This window comes from Mytilus edulis, chromosome 3 (genome assembly GCF_963676685.1).
Source record: "Mytilus edulis chromosome 3, xbMytEdul2.2, whole genome shotgun sequence".
Classification (NCBI taxonomy): domain Eukaryota; kingdom Metazoa; phylum Mollusca; class Bivalvia; order Mytilida; family Mytilidae; genus Mytilus; species Mytilus edulis.
Window position 1 is genome coordinate 97,012,304 of NC_092346.1, and position 18,748 is coordinate 97,031,051.

An 18,748-nucleotide genomic window follows, 5' to 3' on the forward strand; every position below is an offset into this window, starting at 1 on the left:
AAATTAGTTTCCATTTTCTAACTCAAGTTTGCCTCAACCAAATGTTACAGCCCGTAACAGAGAAGTGATCGAATTGATGTTTCTTGACCGTCAAAATTAGCTACGTTATCGACAAACTTAATTGAGTAGTGACCGAACTATTGGTACTTTAACGTTAAAAAGATTGACAATGCTGACAAACTTTTATCTGTCTATAATCAAGTTTAATACCGATAATATTGCAAATAATTCTAAGAATATAAAACAAAATATGTCCATGCACCATTTCGATTGGCGAAAAGTAGTCATTTCTTCAAAGTCAGAACAGAAAAAAAAAGATTTATGGAAGGACATCTTGATAGTATTATTAGGGCCCCTATAGTGATCAGTCTGTCCGTCCGTCCGTCCGTAACACTTTGTGTCCGATCCATATCTAGAGAACCATTATGATTTCATACTTTATACTTTACATGTTTATTAACCACCACCAGAGGGCGTGTCATGATGTATGTACAACTTCCTAGGTCAAAGGTCAAGGTAAAAAAACTTTGGTTTCAGTTGACAACTCTGTGTCCTGTGGTGAAGATCGTGTCCGCTCTATATCTTGAGAACCGTTATGATTTCAAAGTTTATACTTGACATGTATTGTATATGAACCAACACCAGAGGGTGTGTCATAATTTATGAACGACTGCCTAGGGCAAAGTTCAAGGTCAAAAACTTTGGTTTCAGTTGACGACCCCATATCCTATGGTAAAGATTGTGTCCGCTCTATATCTTGAGAACCGTTATCATTTCAAAGTTTATATTTGACATGTATATAAACCAACACCAAAGGGTGTGTCATAATTTATGTGCAACTTCCTAGGTCAAAGGTCAAGGTCAAAAACTTTGGTTTCAGTTGACAACCCCATGTCCTATGGTAAAGATCGTGTCCGCTCTATATCTTGAGAACCGTTATCATTTCAAAGTTTATGCTTGACATGTTTATAAACCAACACCAAAGGGTGTGTCATAATTTATTTACAACTTCCTAGGTCAAAGGTCAAGGTCAAAAACTTTGATTTCAGTTGACAAACCCATGTCCTATGGTAAAGATACAATTTTTTTATGCACATTATTCACAGTGGGGCCCACAGAGATGGCTCCCATCTCAATGATATCTAGTTTCCTTTACAATTTTACCCAAAACTAAAAGAAATATACTGGTAAACAAGTAAAAAGGTGTTTGATAGGAATGAAGTCCTTTATTTTTTCGGACTACAATGTGTCCTCGTAGTGAACGCACCAGACTACACGTGCAGTAAAAAGTGTACTCTTACGTCGGATACCGGGCAGTTTCTTTGTTATATCTGTACTTTATCAAATACATGTACATGTTAATATTTACTTAATATTAAATAGGTAAAAATTATTGCTGAAAGCCTGTTCAGGGTTTCTTTCTTGTGTATGATTATATAATTTTTCACATGCCTGAACTCATTGACGATAATGTAAGGTGCTCTATTAGAAAAAAAATGGATTTCTAGTTCGGGTTTGAAAAAGAAATTTCGCCTTTTCTTGAGCCTGTTTTGTACATTTAGTTTAACAGATATGATCCAATTGAAATTTTCACATGGAACCTTCGGTAAATAGGAAAATGAAAAGATATGGAGTAATTTACAGAGAGACCACACTCCATCCATGAGAAAAACAGAGGGAATTTAAAAATCTAGAGGCTCAGGTCTCCACAAGGCTTTCAACAAGGGTGGAATCTCACTCCTTCTGAAAAGCTCTAAATCGCCCCAACGTGTACATACGTTTGGTCATCAAGAGATTCTGGTTTCTCTTTTTGTGTGTCATAAACATTCAATTTTGATTTGAATTTAATTTACCGAAACATTTCCGTACATTAAATCTTAATACGGTCAGAACATTTTAAGGACGCAACAGATCGAAGTACGATTTTAAGTAGTACATAGATGTGCAATAATTCAGCTTCCTGTACATGTTCATGAAGTTCTAAATTTTGAATGTTAATTTCTTTAAAAAAACATTTTTTTACAATAATAAATCTCAAAATGTCCGTTAACAATGAAAAAATTTGACCATAAAAATTCACATATCTAAGAAAGGCAGTCGTTTAATTTATTATAAGAAAGTTTCAGCATATCATGTCAAATTTCTTTAATTTGAGAGTTTTCCTTTGGTTACAAATGTAGCTCCATGTCTGATGGTGAAATAAAAATGAATGTCTCAGAAAGTGGTGAATTAGTTTCCATAAATGACAGATGAATCGGGCCAAGCTTAGTAACTTGTAGTAAACAGACTACTGTAACATTGACGCACTCGTTGAACTGTTTAAAAGAATTGTGTTTATGACCAAAAGTTTATATACAACTTTATTTATAAATTAATCTGAATTTCATAGCGTGTCGTCACAATAATGAAAGTTATAAAAAAAATCTATAACCAGCAGATCTATACTTCTATAAAGAAAGTATTCTTGTACAAAAGGGTATTTATTATAAAATGGTCCTAACAATAGAATAGATAGTTTACCACAGAAATCTTAAACGGAAGTTTCGAAAATTTTAAACAGAAGAGATTTGAAAATAAATTTAACTTTAAATAAACACTGAAATAGTTTGCGCAAACCTTTGCGTTGTAACGCAAACCTTTGTTTTATCTTATTTCTTATTCAAGGTCCAAAGGAAACCGTAGTTATTAATGGAGGAGGCTGTATATATTAAAATTTATCACCTTTGTAATAATTGCAAAGTAAAATGCTTGAATAATTATATCATATCAATGACTAATAATGAGCAGAATAATATAAGAAGATGTGGTATGAGTGCCAATAAGAAAACTCTCCATCTAAGTCACTATTCGTAAAAGTAAACCATCATAGGCCGAATTACGGTCTTCAACACGGAGCATTGGCTCACACTGAACAACAAACTATAAAGGTCCCCAAAAACGATATCCATGTTTCTACTAGTATATATGTTAGCGGCAATAAGTGAAATTAGGCATTAAGCTTAAATCCTAGGCAATAAGCTAACGCCTAGGCAGTAAGTCTATTGCCTAAATGATGTTAGGCATTAGTCTTAAATCCTAGGATTTAAGCTTAAATCCTGAAAAATATGTGCAGGCATTAAGCTTAATGCCTAAAACATAAATGCGAGTAAATAAAAGACATTTATTCATTTAAATAACAATATATTTGTAAAATAATAACATTATGAGAACTGGGGCCTGTTTATCGAAACTGTCCTAAGATCGATCCTATAAGATATTCCTAGGACAGAAATTATGATAAAATTAACGATATCCATGTTTCTACTAGTATATATGTTAGCGGCAATAAGTGAAATTAGGCATTAAGCTTAAATCCTAGGCAATAAGCTAACGCCTAGGCAGTAAGTCTATTGCCTAAATGATGTTAGGCATTAGTCTTAAATCCTAGGATTTAAGCTTAAATCCTGAAAAATATGTGCAGGCATTAAGCTTAATGCCTAAAACATAAATGCGAGTAAATAAAAGACATTTATTCATTTAAATAACAATATATTTGTAAAATAATAACATTATGAGAACTGGGGCCTGTTTATCGAAACTGTCCTAAGATCGATCCTATAAGATATTCCTAGGACAGAAATTATGATAAAATTAGGACCGACTTACGACATGTCTCAGGATGCACATTGAAGCTATCTGAGGATTATCTTAGCTAGGATGTCCTAACCGCGTATTGACGTAAAAAATAGCAAATGAAAAAAAAAATATTGTATCAAATTTTACCAACAACTTTAATTTAAAAACCGACTAATTATTAGAAAATAAATATTAGTTTTAAATTATAATAATTTGTACATTGTAAACTATATGAAACAAAACATAAGTAAAAAATATAACTACGTTTTATATAAGAATTGAACAAACTAACTGCAAATAGTTAAAATTTTACATATAATCAGTAAAATCATGCTTTGAGGGAGCTGAAATGGAAGTGTCACAACACTCCACAAGAGACTGGAAATAAAATCACTAATAAGATATGTTATCTATATTAAAATAATAATCTAAAAATATGAAAACTTGATAAAAATTTGTGTTCAAATAATTTTGTTATCACAAGTTGTGAAACTGTTAATAAAGAAAACTTACTTATCCTATAATTTTTTTTTGAAAAATGGTGTGAGCAAAATAATCACATATTAATTTTGTCTACTTTTGACCAGTTAAATCAGCTCGACTATAGTGAAGTGAAATTTTTTTAAATAAATATTAAAATCATTTTATAGAATCTCCCCCTTGTTTAATTGGATTATAACAATCCCTTTTTAAATCTTTTTAATATTTTGTAATATCTCAAAAACATGAAAAAAGTATGTGTAAATTCTGTTTTTTAACTGCTGAAATTACTAAATAAACTTACTAAATTTGAAGATCTGTCAAATAAAATTGAGAATGGAAATTCAAATGAATGTATATTTACACATGTTATATTAGAAATAAATTAAGTAACTCCTTTATATCAAGAATAAATCACCAAATATGCATTAATTCCAGATTTCACTTATTGCCTAAAATTATGTTCGGCAATAGGATGAATAATCATCATAAGATTTCAGGTAATAAGCTTAATGCCTGAAAACTTCAGGCAATAACTTAATGCCTAGGCGTTAGCTTATTGCCTAGGATTTAAGCTTAATGCCTAATTTCACTTATTGCCGCTAACATATATATTACAAAGAAAATTGAGTAAATTGAGGTTATACCTAAGAAAAAAATCAACCCTGGTAATATAGCTATAACCGAATATAAATATACTTCCAAAGTAAGCTCTCGTTTGAGAACTGTGTAAAGTAGGTTAGATTCAAACAAGCTACCCTTTGGCAATAAATGTATAGAATGAAGATGTTTTATTAATAAAATTATGTTCTCTCTATTCAAATTGCTACCCAAGCATCTTAAAAATACTTCATTATATTGAAATGAAAATTCAATGACCTTCTGTCAAAGAATCTTGATCATATTCTGAGATTTAAAAAAAATGTTTCCTTATTAATAATTCATTTTAAAGCAGAAAGATCATTTTGTCTATTTGACTTGGAGGTTGGTTTCACAATTGTATGACATTATTTTTGATCTTTCAATTTTAATATGACTATATACTAAACTATATCTATTTTCTTGTTAGATTATATACTTTTCTGATGCACAAATCAGTCTTAATTTATGTATAATTGCACTTCAATTATTCCATTATTCCTATGCATATTTCTTATAATGATTTGGCCTTGTATGTATGTTTCTTTTTTTTTATCTCTAATAGTAAATCACATCCGAAATGAATGACAGACGGACATATATACAAAACTTAATGAATAATTGAAATCAAGATATTTGCGTTAAACGCAAATGTTTGCGTTATATCGCAAAGGTTTACAACGCAAAGGTTTGCGTTATATCACAAAGGTTTGCGTTGTAACTCAAAAGGTTTGTGTAGAAAAGAATAAACCAACAATCTCAATCTTTAAAAGTGTCTTCATTGCACTAACCGACGAGTTCATGTTTACAGTAGAAACAGTGGATTTGACTCCAATAAATTCATTATCATTGTAGTCATGAATATTTATCGCTTATAATAAATTGATAAAGATTTTATCGAGGTCGAACCAACTGTTTCTACAGCTAAGATCAGTTACATGTAACATGATCTCGTCGATTCGCACGACGAAGCCATTGTTTATGACAAAACACACATTCTAGATTATGTATTTTTGAATCCATCAATTCATTTCAACTCCTTTGTATTTCATAATATGTGTCATGAACAAAGACATATGTTCGATTGAATAATGATTTCCTCGTAACAAATGATAGAAATTTCGGAGATCCCGTATTTGATCCTTTACTGTTTAAATGCCAATGACAATGACAGAGGTTGATTATAAAAAATGTTTTACTGTGTTAAAAAAACTTCGACTTAAACAATGAAAACTTACACGTTGGACATGAAATGTTTTGTCGATGAAGAAAATTAAATTATATCACTTCTGAAATAAGTTTGTAGATAACGTAACTTATTCTGACGGTAAAGAAACGCGAATTCGATCACTACTCTGTTACGGGCTGTATGAAACCTATACACAACTCATTTTACCACAAAACACAGATCAGCTTTGAATGTTGATGGCCTAACTTTTACTGTTCTAGAGTTATTATTATTATACAGTATTTATATCAGTGCATTATATAATATCAAAATTACCCTAAGCACTTTACAACATATTCATCAACATATATAAGTATTAACAATAAAATATGAAAGCCCATGTTAAGAAATCCTAAAACAAACAGATTTAAAATAAATGGCATATTAAACTATACTATTAAATTTACTGTTAAACAATCAAATTTATATAGAATGGGCATGGTAAAATATGGAGACATTGGAACTGTACAAATAAAAATAAGTTACTGTCTTACTTTAAGTATGCCTCAACCGATACTTAAACACAATGCTTATTACCACAAAACTCTGATCAAGTACAAATTTTGATAGTGTCATTTCTATGGTTCTTGAGTTATGTCCCTTTATGTTATATGCAAGACCAGGCATAATCAGTGTCCCATGGACACCTTCCTTATTTATTTTTACAAGACAAATTTTTAAAATTGTAAAGGGAACTAAGCAAATATGCTTACAGCTGCATACATTTGTGAAAGAATTTCATTATTATTGAATTTGAACTTCATCGAGTATAAATCGACCTCATGCAAATGAATATCAAATCATCTGTTAACCTTTTTCTGGTTGAAAAAATCTCTACGGAGAGTCTGCAGCTGTTTGAAAAAGGAGTTGCCCTACAAAACAGACCAAAATTTATCTTTTTTTTCGTATTCCATTGCTCTAAAATTAATCAAAGTCTACTAAATTTATATGTGCACTTGTGTATGGTCGATTTCTATCTTAAGCAGCTCAATTCTTTCATGATCTGTGTGTTATGGAAAATTACAAATGGTAAGGGATTAAACATTAGGTAAACATTTTGTATTGCAATAATTATTTTTATTTCCAGACGCCGATGGGTGGATATGGTAGCCGTATGGACTACAACAACCCTGGACCCCCTCCAAGTTGGGGATCTATGCAACAGCCAACCCCACCTAATTATTATTCTCCAATGGCACAAGGACCAGGTATGAACAAATTTCAAAGAACAATAAAATACCAAACTCAAAAGCATTAAGTGTTCAAACTTACTAAAGAAATGGATATGAGATAATGTCAAGTTACTTTCTCAAGGTCAATGACAATGCCCTTTCATGTGACCTTGACATTCCATGTGGGACCCTTGCAGATTCTTATGTCAATATTGTGTATTTATTATGTTTGTTAATAATAAATATTGAGTTTGAATTTACATTTTCAGATACATTATAACTCATCAGAAACAGGGAAATTAAGTATTATCCACAAAAATTATACAGTAAAGCTTCACACCTAACCATAAATAAAATTCTAGTATATTTTGTAATGTGAAGCATTTTAAAACATTTAATTCTAGGGCCTAGATTTGGACCTTCCCAATACAGTTCCAAACAAGCCATTCAGTCTATGTTACGTGGGCGGGGTAGTAACTACCCTATAGCAGGAACTAGTCAGCCATCTTTAAAACAACTCCAGATGATCCATCAACAACAGCAGTCTCAGATGGTTAGAGCACAGATTAGAAATCAAGTCAATCGCATGTCTGATATGACTCCATATGCTCGACCGATACCAGGGCCAGGAATGCACATAAATCAACAACCAGGTAATATTGTCTGTATAGGAAAACAGGAGCTCAAATTGTGAACACAGTTACAATATATTTACAGTATATTTAAGAAACCAATAACATGTCAAGCCTATCATTGGCAAGGTTTTGGGTTCTTTTTTAAGATGAAGTGAAATTCTAAAGGAGACATAATAACATCAACAGTGTTTGTGGTGGTTTGTTGTACTACTTAAAAAAATGCTATTTTGGTGACCTTTTCTCATCGCTTGTCTTCCATTGTCATCTGTCATTGTCCATACAATTAATAATATTTTTCTCTTAAAGTATTGGACCAATTTCAAACATATGGCCTCAGTCATCATTGGAGTATTCTGTTTTAATAATGTGTCCAATGATCTGACTTTCCAATCTAGATGGCTGACAGGGCTAAAAATAGAACACAGGGATGGAATTGCAAGTTTTGTCTATTATTTTGAAAACTGCTTTAAAGTAGAAAAAATCTGTCTGAAGCAGAAATGTTCAGAATATTGAGGTCTACCAATGGTTCATGGACTTCTCAACTGTCCTGCAACTTTTTATAGGAGTTATTGCCCTTAAATGTCAAATTTTACCTCTTTTTTTGGCATTTTTATACGACCGCAAAAATTGAAAAATTTTTGGTCGTATATTGGTATCACGTTGGCGTCGTTGTCGTTGTCCGAAGACATTTAGTTTTCGCACTATAACTTTAGTATAAGTAAATAGAAATCTATGAAATTTTAACACAAGGTGTATGACCACAAAAGGAAGGTTGGGATTGATTTTGGGAGTTTTGGTCCCAACAGTTTAGGAATTAGGGGCCAAAAAGGGCCCAAATAAGCATTTTCTTGGTTTTTTCGCACTATAATTTAGTTTAAGTAAGCAGAAATCTATGAAATTTTGACACAAGGTTTATGACCACAAAAGGAAGGTTGGGATTGATTTTGGGAGTTTTGGTTTCAACAGTTTAGGAATAAGGGGCCAAAAAAGGACCCAAATAAGCTTTATTCTTGGTTTTCGCACAATAACTTTAGTATAAGTAAATAGAAATCAATGAAATTTAAACACAAGGTTTATGACCACAAAAGGAAGGTTGGGATTGATTTTGGGAGTTGAGGTCCCAACAGCTTAGGAATTAAGGGCCAAAAAGGGGCCCAAATAAGCATTTTTCTTGGTTTTCGCACAATAACTTTAGTATAAGTAAATGGAAATCTATAAAATTTAAACACAAGGTTTATGACCTTAAAAGGAAGGTTAGGATTGATTTTGGGAGTTTTGGTCCCAACAGTATAGGAATAAGGGGCCCAAAGGGTCCAAAATTAAACTTAGTTTGATTTTAACAAAAATTGAATCCTTGGGGTTCTTTGATATGCTGAATCTAAAAATGTACTTAGATTTTTGATTATTGGCCCAGTTTTCATGTTGGTCCAAATCGGGGTCCAAAATTAAACTTTGTTTGATTTCATCAAAAATTGAATAATTGGGGTTCTTTGATATGCCAAATCTAACTGTGTATGTAGATTCTTAATTTTTGGTCCTGTTTTCAAATTGGTCTCTACATTAAGGTCCAAAGAGTCCAAAATTAAACTAAGTTTGATTTTAACAAAAATTGAATTCTTGCGCTTCTTTGATATGCTGAATCTAAACATGTACTTAGATTTTTGATTATGGGCCTAGTTTTCAAGTTGGTCCAAATCAGGATCCAAAATTATTATATTAAGTATTGTGCAATAGCAAGAAATTTTCAATTGCACAGTATTCAGCAATAGCAAGAAATCTTCAATTGCACAGTATTGTGCAATAGCAAGAAATTTTCAATTGCACAGTATTGCGCAATAGCAAGAAATTTTCAATTGCACAGTATTGCGCAATAGCAAGAAATCTTCAATTGCACAGTATTGTGCAATAGCAAGTATTTTCAATTGCACAGTATTGCGCAATAGCAAGAAATATCTAATTGCACAATATTGCACAATAGCAAGAAATTTTCAATTGGAGTTATCTTTCTTTGTCCAGAATAGTAGTTGAATCAACTTAAATCATTGTTTTATACAATGGGGGGTTCAATTTTTCTCATTTCAGATTTCATAAATAAAATAAAAATTTCTTCAAACATTTTTTTGAGAGAATTAATATTCAACAGCATAGTGAATTGCTCAAAGGCAAAAAAAAATTTAAGTTCATTAGACTACATTCATTCTGTGTCAGAAACCTATGCTGTATCAACTATTTAATCACAATCCAAATTTAGAGCTGAATCCAGCTTGAATGTTGTATAAAGCTGCGCCCTGCGGAGCATCTGGTTACTTATTATCTTGAAAATATAATAGATAGAGAGAATTTTTTTTTTAAGTTGCTAAAATGATCATCAAAAGAAAATAACAAATAAGTTTTTGAATGGTCAAAATCGTCAGTCAATTCCTTTTTCGAGTTATTGGCCTTTGATGACAATTTCCCACAGTTTAGCATGTTTGCCTTATATCTTAAAAAATATAATAGATAGATAGAAACTTAAATTAGCAGAAATAACCATCAAGATCATTTAATACAAATTAAGGAAAGTTTTCCATCACTTCTTCTTGGAATGCCTTTTAATGCTAAATTTTACCAAATTTTTGCTTTATATGATAAAAATTGTAATAGATAAATATAAACTTTGAATAAGAAAAATACGACTGTCACTCTTCATAGGAGTGATTGAGTATTATTTTACCCTCTTTTGAGTATTGACCAAACTAGAGAATATAGAAAGGAACTAAGACAAAATGATCAGCATTACAAGATCAACAAAAAAGATATTTTTGTCATGATTTATATTATTGTATAAAAGGTGGAGGGAGTCCATTGTTAAAAATGCACAGAGATATCAAATGGTTCGTAGTTAAACTAGATAATAAAAATCATAGCATTAAAATTTCACAATTAGCTGATGATGCTACTTTATTTCTCAGTAATACGAAAGAAATCAAAGCTGCTATGAATGAAATAGAAATTTTTGGATCATTTTCTGTGTTAACTTTGAATAAAAATAAAACAGAGGGTTTATGGGTAGGAAAACTGAAAAATAGTAAAGATAAGGTAGCTGGGATTAATTGGACAAACAAACCAGTGAAAGCATTGGGAATATATTTGGTCATAACACAGAAGAATGTGAAAATTTAAACTGGGAGAATAAAATTGAGAAAATGAATAAACTATTTCATATATGGGGGAAACGTAATTTAACTTTAATTGTGAAAATTCTTATTATAAAAACATTAGTTTTACCACTTTTTACATTTTTGGCAAGTGCCTGTACAGTTCCAGAGAAATTCAGAAAAGAAATAGAAAGTAAATGTTATAAATACATCTGGGATGTTAAACCAGATAAGGTTAAAAGAAATACCATGATAAAATCAAACGAAGGAGGGGGGGTTACAAATGATGGACATACAAAGTTATTTTATGTCTCTAAAAGCATCTTTGGGAAGTAGACTCATTAGTAATGACATTTCAAACTGGAAGTTGATTCCATTAAAATATCTCAGCATGGTTGGTATTAAGATGAATTTTGAAAAGAAGAAAATTCTAGAATATATCAAACATATCCCTGAATTTTATAGAGAAGTATTTAAATGTTGGGTAATATCAGGCGGTGGACAAACAAAAAAACCTACCAACTTGAAGTAAGGAAACAGGTAATTTGGGGGAACAAACGCACTAATTTTGAAAATTAAACTATTATTTTTATAGTCGTATAATGGTATCACGTCATCAGCGTCGTCCCAAGACAGATGGTTTCTGGATAATAACTTTAGTATAAGTGAATAGAAATCAATAAAATTTTAACACAATGTTAATAATCACAAAAGGAAGATCGGGATTGATTCTGGGGGTTATGGTTCCTAAGGTTAAGGAATTAGGGGCCAAAAGGGGCCCAAAACAAGCATTTATCTAGTGTCAGTACAAAAAGTTGTGTATAAGTATTTCAATTGTTCTGAAATTGTACCACAATGTTTAATACCATAAGTAGAAGGTTGTGATATATTTTGTGGGTTATGGGGCAAACAGTCTAGGAATAAAGGGCCAAAAAGGGACCAAAAACAGGCGATTTTGTAGTTTCAAGACAATAAATTGGAGTTATCTTTCTTTGTCTAGAATGGTGGTTGAATCACCTAAAACCAATGCTTATGAAATCTTCTTTGAAAATTGGATTTTTTTTCTTTGTCCAGAATAGTAGTTGAATCAACTTAAATCAATGCTATATACAATATACAATGCAATATTCACTTTACTACCAACTGATAAATTAAAGCCGTCTTTACCATTCAGTGATTACAAGCATTTTGATTACTGTTCTAGGGTTATGCCCTTTACAAATGGAAAAATTGAAGATTTTTTTAGTTTCTGTTCTCTTAACTTATGTTTGTCTCAACTTAATTTAATGAAATGTGTATATGATTCTTATTACCTCTAAACTCAGTTTAAGTTCATTTTTTGGCAGCTTCACTTTTAAAAATATATAGATGGAAACTTTAACATACCATGGAGAATATTTGGCCTCGCCCCTCAGTCACAGTCTAATGACTATGAAACTTGTAATCTTAGTTTACATGTATTAGTTTGTGATTAGATCAGTTTAAGATGAACTGCTAATGTTAAGACAATGATATTTGGTATGCAAATGTATTGGCATTTGCAAGTATTGTTTCCATGGAGATTATATAGCCCCACCCCCTCTTCATGGTTCATTGACTTTGAAACTTTTACATAGTTTACAAGTTAATGTTTGTATTTAGGTTTTGGAACGACTTATAATAAGTCAATGGTATTTGATATGCAGTTGTATTAGCATTGGCACATCTCATTTACATGGAGATTGTTTAGCCATGTAACTCAGTCATGGTTCATTGACTTTGAATACTTGCATAACTTGTGTAAGATGTTAAAGTATTGGTATTTTGATTTCAATATTTGCAAGTACTGCTATTGTTTTAACTGTTCGTATATTGAGATAAAGTAAAGTTTTAATAGTTTTATCAGTATCCTTTCAAGTAGTCATTACTTTTTTCTCAGTTGAAAGATACCATCCTTGAAGGATTTGGACAGAACAACATATATTATTTACTGTAAATTCAGAAATTATTGCGAGCATTTATAATTGCGATTTTGTCATTTTAGATTAGATTTTAATTTTCGCAATATTTAGAAAAATTCTGTTAGATTCATAAATTATTTTTTTTAATACGAGTTATAATTATTGCGATTAAAACTCTGTCACATTTTTCGGAATAACAAAAAACATCGCAACAATTTCAGAATTTACAGTATTTTGTTGACATTTTGCACATATTTAAAGCTATCCACATTTTATTTTAGGAATAACACAGCCCTATAATCAACCCTACAGTATGCCTCCACAACCAGCTGCAACAGGGGATATAACAGGGAACCAGATCATGCCTCAGGGCTTTAACCAATCGTATCAGAGCTCTCAGAATCCTAGTATGATACAGCCAATGGGGAATCAGCAGGGATACATGTCTCAACAACCTCAACAACAGCAGTTTAATACAAGGTAATGCCAAATCATTTATCAGTAAATCTATTCAGTAATGAACATTGCATAAAAAATGGAGTAGATATGTTAAATAATTTTTTTATATGCTGTAAATTCAGAAATTTATTTATGCAAATAATGCCACTTGTTGAGTATTGCACAAATAAGAACTCACATTCTGATAACTGAGATATTAATTGTATGCATATTTTACTGAAATCGCAATAATTAATCTGGCATTTTTTGGTGGAAGAAGACTTCAAGTCTTCTGAAGGCCTATGGTGCTGACTTTCAAATCATTGAACCTCTGTATGCTGCATTCGTTTCTGTGTATTACAATTTCATGACAACTTCTGATTCCTGACACCGATTTTTACACATGATTAAGTATCTGAATCATTTAATTTGTAAATTAGGATTGAAAAACAATCACTATCGTAAATATGTACCCTTTTATTTATGTAAATTATTAGATTTCATCTCATCTACATGAACGTCATTTGTTTACTTGTAACCAGATGTTTTTACTGTAGATATTTGTAGTACGCATGCGTGAATTTGGTATTGGGAGAACTTGCCCTGTTTACATGTTCGCCCTTGGTCTGTTCGTCCTGAGTTCTTTCGCCTGTATAGTACTGTCGCCCTGTGTTCATTCTCTTTACTCTTATCAGGGACGTTTTATAATTTGTCCTTGCATTTATTAAAAAATATTAATATTAAGGGTATCGTTAAAAACTCTAAAACACAATTTAGTGAAAATCATCTGTTCCTTATTTTGTTCCCAAGGTAACCCAATCGTGTTCAGCCAATCAAATTCTTTGTTTCTCACGATCAATTAATAAGCCAATCAAAAACTTTTTCTCTGAAGATTATTCTAACCTGCTAGATTTTCATTCCAATCCCAGTCACGTCTCAGTCATTACAGCTGAACGGACGTGCTGGGCCATCTCTCCTTTACCCACTATCTTCGATGAGGGTTTACAGTTAGATGATCAACGATTTACTACTACGCCGTACAGTAAACGTAATAGTAGGCGTATTCCCGAGTTAACATGCACTCCAAAACCCATTGTATCATAGGGAGTGTTATGCCGATTAACGTCCATCAAAATAGTAAACATACCAAGCCAAAACATCTCATAAAACCAAGATGGCGACCTCCAAAATGGCGTCCACCACCTGTTCCTGACCGATGCCGGCAAAAAATATTTAAATGCTTACCAAACGCCTTCGAGCAATGAGCCGACCGTGCGAGGGCTGTATAGCCAGTCAAGGTCGTTAAACACTTCCATTTGTTACAGTTTGTTTGATTTTGAACTTGTTGTTTCCATTTAGTTGTAAAATTGTGAACATGTCATGTGAATTTTCATCTGCAAGCAGGTTCTTACACAGCTTAAGGATAAAAGCATGGCTGATTGACAAAATTCAATGATGCAGTAGTACTACCATAAAGATAGTAAATAGTAATTTTTTTCACTAATTTATTGACATTATGTCATAATACTTGTTGTAACATATTTTATTTTTGTATTCAATTAAATCATTTAAAGGACAATATACTATTCTTTTGTTCACAAAGACCCAACAAACAGGTTGGGACCCCCCCTTTCCACATTATGAGTGGTGTTCCTTAAATGAGGGACTGTCCCTAAAACAAGGGGTCATTTTACAGTTGAAAAAAAAAGAAAGAAAATTTTAAAGATTTTTAACTCAAAAGTAGAATAATTCATTATATTTGGAACAACTTTTCTAAATGAGGGGTCAAATTAAAAAAGAAGATATAAGTTTAGAAACATAACAAATTCTTTTGACATGTTTTGACCATTTAATACTTAATAGATGCATAGTTCTTGGGGAAAAGTTTCATCAAAGTAATATGAATATAAAGGTGCTCATTTTTTACAGTGGGTTGTAATGTTCTTCCAATAAGGGTTACCCCTCATTTGGAGTGTTGTTCCCAACCTGTTAAAGGTCCATCTTTGTGCATAATTGGAAATTTCAACAAGCATCTAATATTCTTATACAAGAAAATAAACCCTGGTCTGCTAGCTACATGTTCATCTTTTCTACCAATTTAATAACTAGAATCATGCAAACAGACTTAAGAATAAGGCATGTAAGTTACAAATATGACACTTTTTCTAGACAATCCAGATCGTGCGAAATACTTCGCTAAAAATCGTAACCTTTAAAATTGTTTTCGCGCACTAAAAACCCCCATTGGAACTTTCAAAAGTTGGCGGGTATGTAACAAGTCTTACTATTTTTAAGCCCCATTTATGGGCATTATGTTTTCTGGTCTGTCTGTCCGTCCTGCTTCAGGTTAAAGTTTATGGTCAAGGTAGTTTTTGATGAAGTTGAAATCCAATCAACTTGAAACTTAGTACACATGTGCTCCTTATGATATGATCTTTCTAATTTTACTGCCAAATTAAAGATTTTACCTAATTTTCACAGTCCACTGAACATAGAAAATGATTGTACGGATGGGAAATCCATGTACTTATGACACATTCTTGTTTGAAGAAAAAAAAAATGTCATAACGATAATGGAACAAAGCAGGCTGGGTTAGTGGGGCTGCTTTTATAGTAATTCAAGTTACCTTTTATTCAGAGCTATCAGCTCTTTGATTGATGAAGTTGAAATCAAATCAACTTGAAACTTAGTACACAAGGGTTCCTTATGATATGATCTTTCTAATTTTACTGCCAAATTAAAGATTTTACCTAATTTTCACAGTCCACTGAACATAGAAAATGATTGTACAGATGGGAAATCCATGTACTTATGACACATTCTTGTTGAAGAAAAAAAATATGTTATAACGATAATGGAACAAAGCAGGCTTGGTTAGTGGGGCTGCTTTTATGGTAATACAAGTTACCTTTTATTCACCTTCTTCCACCTCAGAGCTATCAGCTCTTTGATTATCATTTAAATATTACAATAATAAATGCACACAATAATTTCTGAATTTTACAGTAATAGGATTGTATCATTTTTCAAATATGATCAGAGCTATAGATATTAACCTCATAAATTTTATTTTATTTTCATAAAAGTATATTTTAATATTTTCAGCAGAATTCAGCCTGGAATGCAGAATCCTAACACTGGAATGTCAAACATACCTAATTATAATCAGATGGGAATGACCCCATCTCAGGGTCAAGGCACATTTATACAGCAGCGCATGGTAAGGACACAACAACAACAGCAGCAGCAACAAAGACAACAAATGTTACAACAACAATTACGACTCCAACAACAACAGATGCCTCAGCAATCAGCACAGCCACCACACAATGCTAATCTCATGGCACAACTACAACAACAGATGGGTGTACGACAGCAACCCAGTAATGCATATAACCAGTATCAACAACCTCCACAATATCAGTAGAATCTTCTTTAACAATAATTGACACTAGAAGAAATCAGAGTCATTCTCCTTAGTGTTAGACATGCTAGGAGAATGAACATCCCAGTATAAACAGTTGAATTATTTCCACAGTTTAGGCATCTTTAGAAGGATGTTGATGTTATATTAGTTAAAACATACATACACTGTGTTCTAGGTTTACGGACAGTAAATGATTGACTATTGTAATCCGTTTTCATACTATCATGACATATTGCATGTATATAAAACAATATGTCTGTGCTCAATATAAGGACAACACTGCTGTCTGTAGTAAGGTTTTTTGAGGGACAAAACAGCTCTCTTTAACATAACTGATCAAGGAATAACAGCATCCATTGTGTGACTTACAATGATATCTACCTTGAGTTAATTTCTATTAAATAACATTTTAATTTTGGACCAAACATCTGGAAAGCAAAGAATTCAAAAGAGATGTAGAGGTTATGTGTTTTTTTATCAATGAAAATGTTCATCCCTTTTTAAAACAGACAGATTTTTACTTGGATATATGTCTGGATTAGTAGTCTACATAATGGTGCTTTTAATGAGCTTTAAAAGTGCTTCAAGAATATTTGTACATATGTATTGTTGAGTATGAAACATGTAAAATAATAGGTAAAAAATATAAATTATTTGTTTATTGTAAATTTGAAATAGGAAATTTTGTCAATCCGAAATCTGGTACTATTTACATTGATATTGATCAAGGTTGAGACAAGATCACTACAAGCAGGTACTGGTAGTAATTCACATCATAGGAGGATCCAGGGGGGACTGGGAATCACTGAAGAATAACTGGAGCAGGCCCCCCTTTTATGAAAAGTTCTGGATCCACCACTGCACATCCTTTTTCTATTTAGTTTATTAGATTTGATATAGGGTGTTCTTATAGCAAGACAAGACATTTCTTATTTAACATTTATGAAACATAAACACAAAATCTTCTATGGTAAACATTAAATGTTACAAAACTTGATAAAACTGCTTTATGTCATGAGCAGTTGTGCACTGAGATCAAATATTTTTTGTCTTTTTGCATCAGAATATAAGGTCCCATCCTAGGGGCATCCCCGAGTATACACGATTGACTTTAAAATAAAAATATATGATAATTAACTGAATAGGTGGGATGACAAAGATGTATCAATGTTAGGTAATTGTTATATGGTATGCTGTTTCATCAGTAACCATCGCTCAGTCATTGGAATAGGAATCTGTATATTATTTTAATTTGCAAGAATCAATTGTTTGTTACTACCTTCATACAAGACTCTTAATCAAAGATTTAAGATTGATATGTTATGTAATTATTATCATAAAAACTTTCTATTTATCAATTTAATATTTGTAACAATATACTATAATCATCCCAAATTTTAGATTTTTGTTGAATGTTGAATGTTGTATCTTTAATTCAGTAATTATTAAGAATTTTGTAATTATTTATTTACTGTGACATTTATGCTATTTAGTTGTTTTCTGAATGTAATATTTTGTACATTGTTAGTGTTATGAATAAATGTATTTATATGTGTATATGTCTGTTAATATTCCCTATCATTATGGGAGATTATTCCTTGAAGCACAGTTACAAACCTATAGAAGACCTCTGATGCTCAGTCAAAGTCTAGAATATCATTAGCTCACCAGGACCATACTTTACAAATGCCTTTTAGATATCTTTTCTGAAACCACTGGACTAATATACACAATACAAGACCACAATCATCCTTAGATATAAAAAAAAAAAAAGAAGATGTGGTATGATTGCCAATGAGACAACTCTCCACAAGAGACCAAAATGACACAGAAATTAACAACTATAGGTCACTGTACAGCCTTCAACAATGAGCAAAGCCCATACCGCATAGTCAGCTTTAAAAGGCCCTGAATGCGATGTAAAACGGTTCAAACAAGAAAACTAAAGGCCTTACTTATGTACAAAAAATTAAGAGTGCAAATTCAGAAATTAATGCATTTATTATTGTAAATGATTGATTACTGGTAAACATGCT

General features: G+C 31.8%; 1 protein-coding gene across 12 annotated transcripts in view; it reads left to right on the plus strand.

The window, feature by feature from the left end:
- Positions 1–18,267, plus strand: part of LOC139517869 (mediator of RNA polymerase II transcription subunit 12-like protein) — a 74,401-nt gene extending 56,134 nt beyond the window's left edge. For 9 of the 12 annotated variants that reach the window (XM_071309351.1, XM_071309340.1, XM_071309342.1 and 6 more), the window contains 4 exons: positions 7,050–7,170; positions 7,539–7,787; positions 13,128–13,326; positions 16,391–18,267. In XM_071309351.1, coding sequence (XP_071165452.1) covers positions 7,050–7,170; positions 7,539–7,787; positions 13,128–13,326; positions 16,391–16,712 — 891 coding nt within the window. In that variant the 3' untranslated portion in view covers positions 16,713–18,267. The remainder of the gene's footprint in view (positions 1–7,049; positions 7,171–7,538; positions 7,788–13,127; positions 13,327–16,390) is intronic. The other 3 variants (XM_071309352.1, XM_071309343.1, XM_071309348.1) reach the window with 1 other exon arrangement.
- The last annotated feature ends 481 nt before the right edge of the window (positions 18,268–18,748 follow it).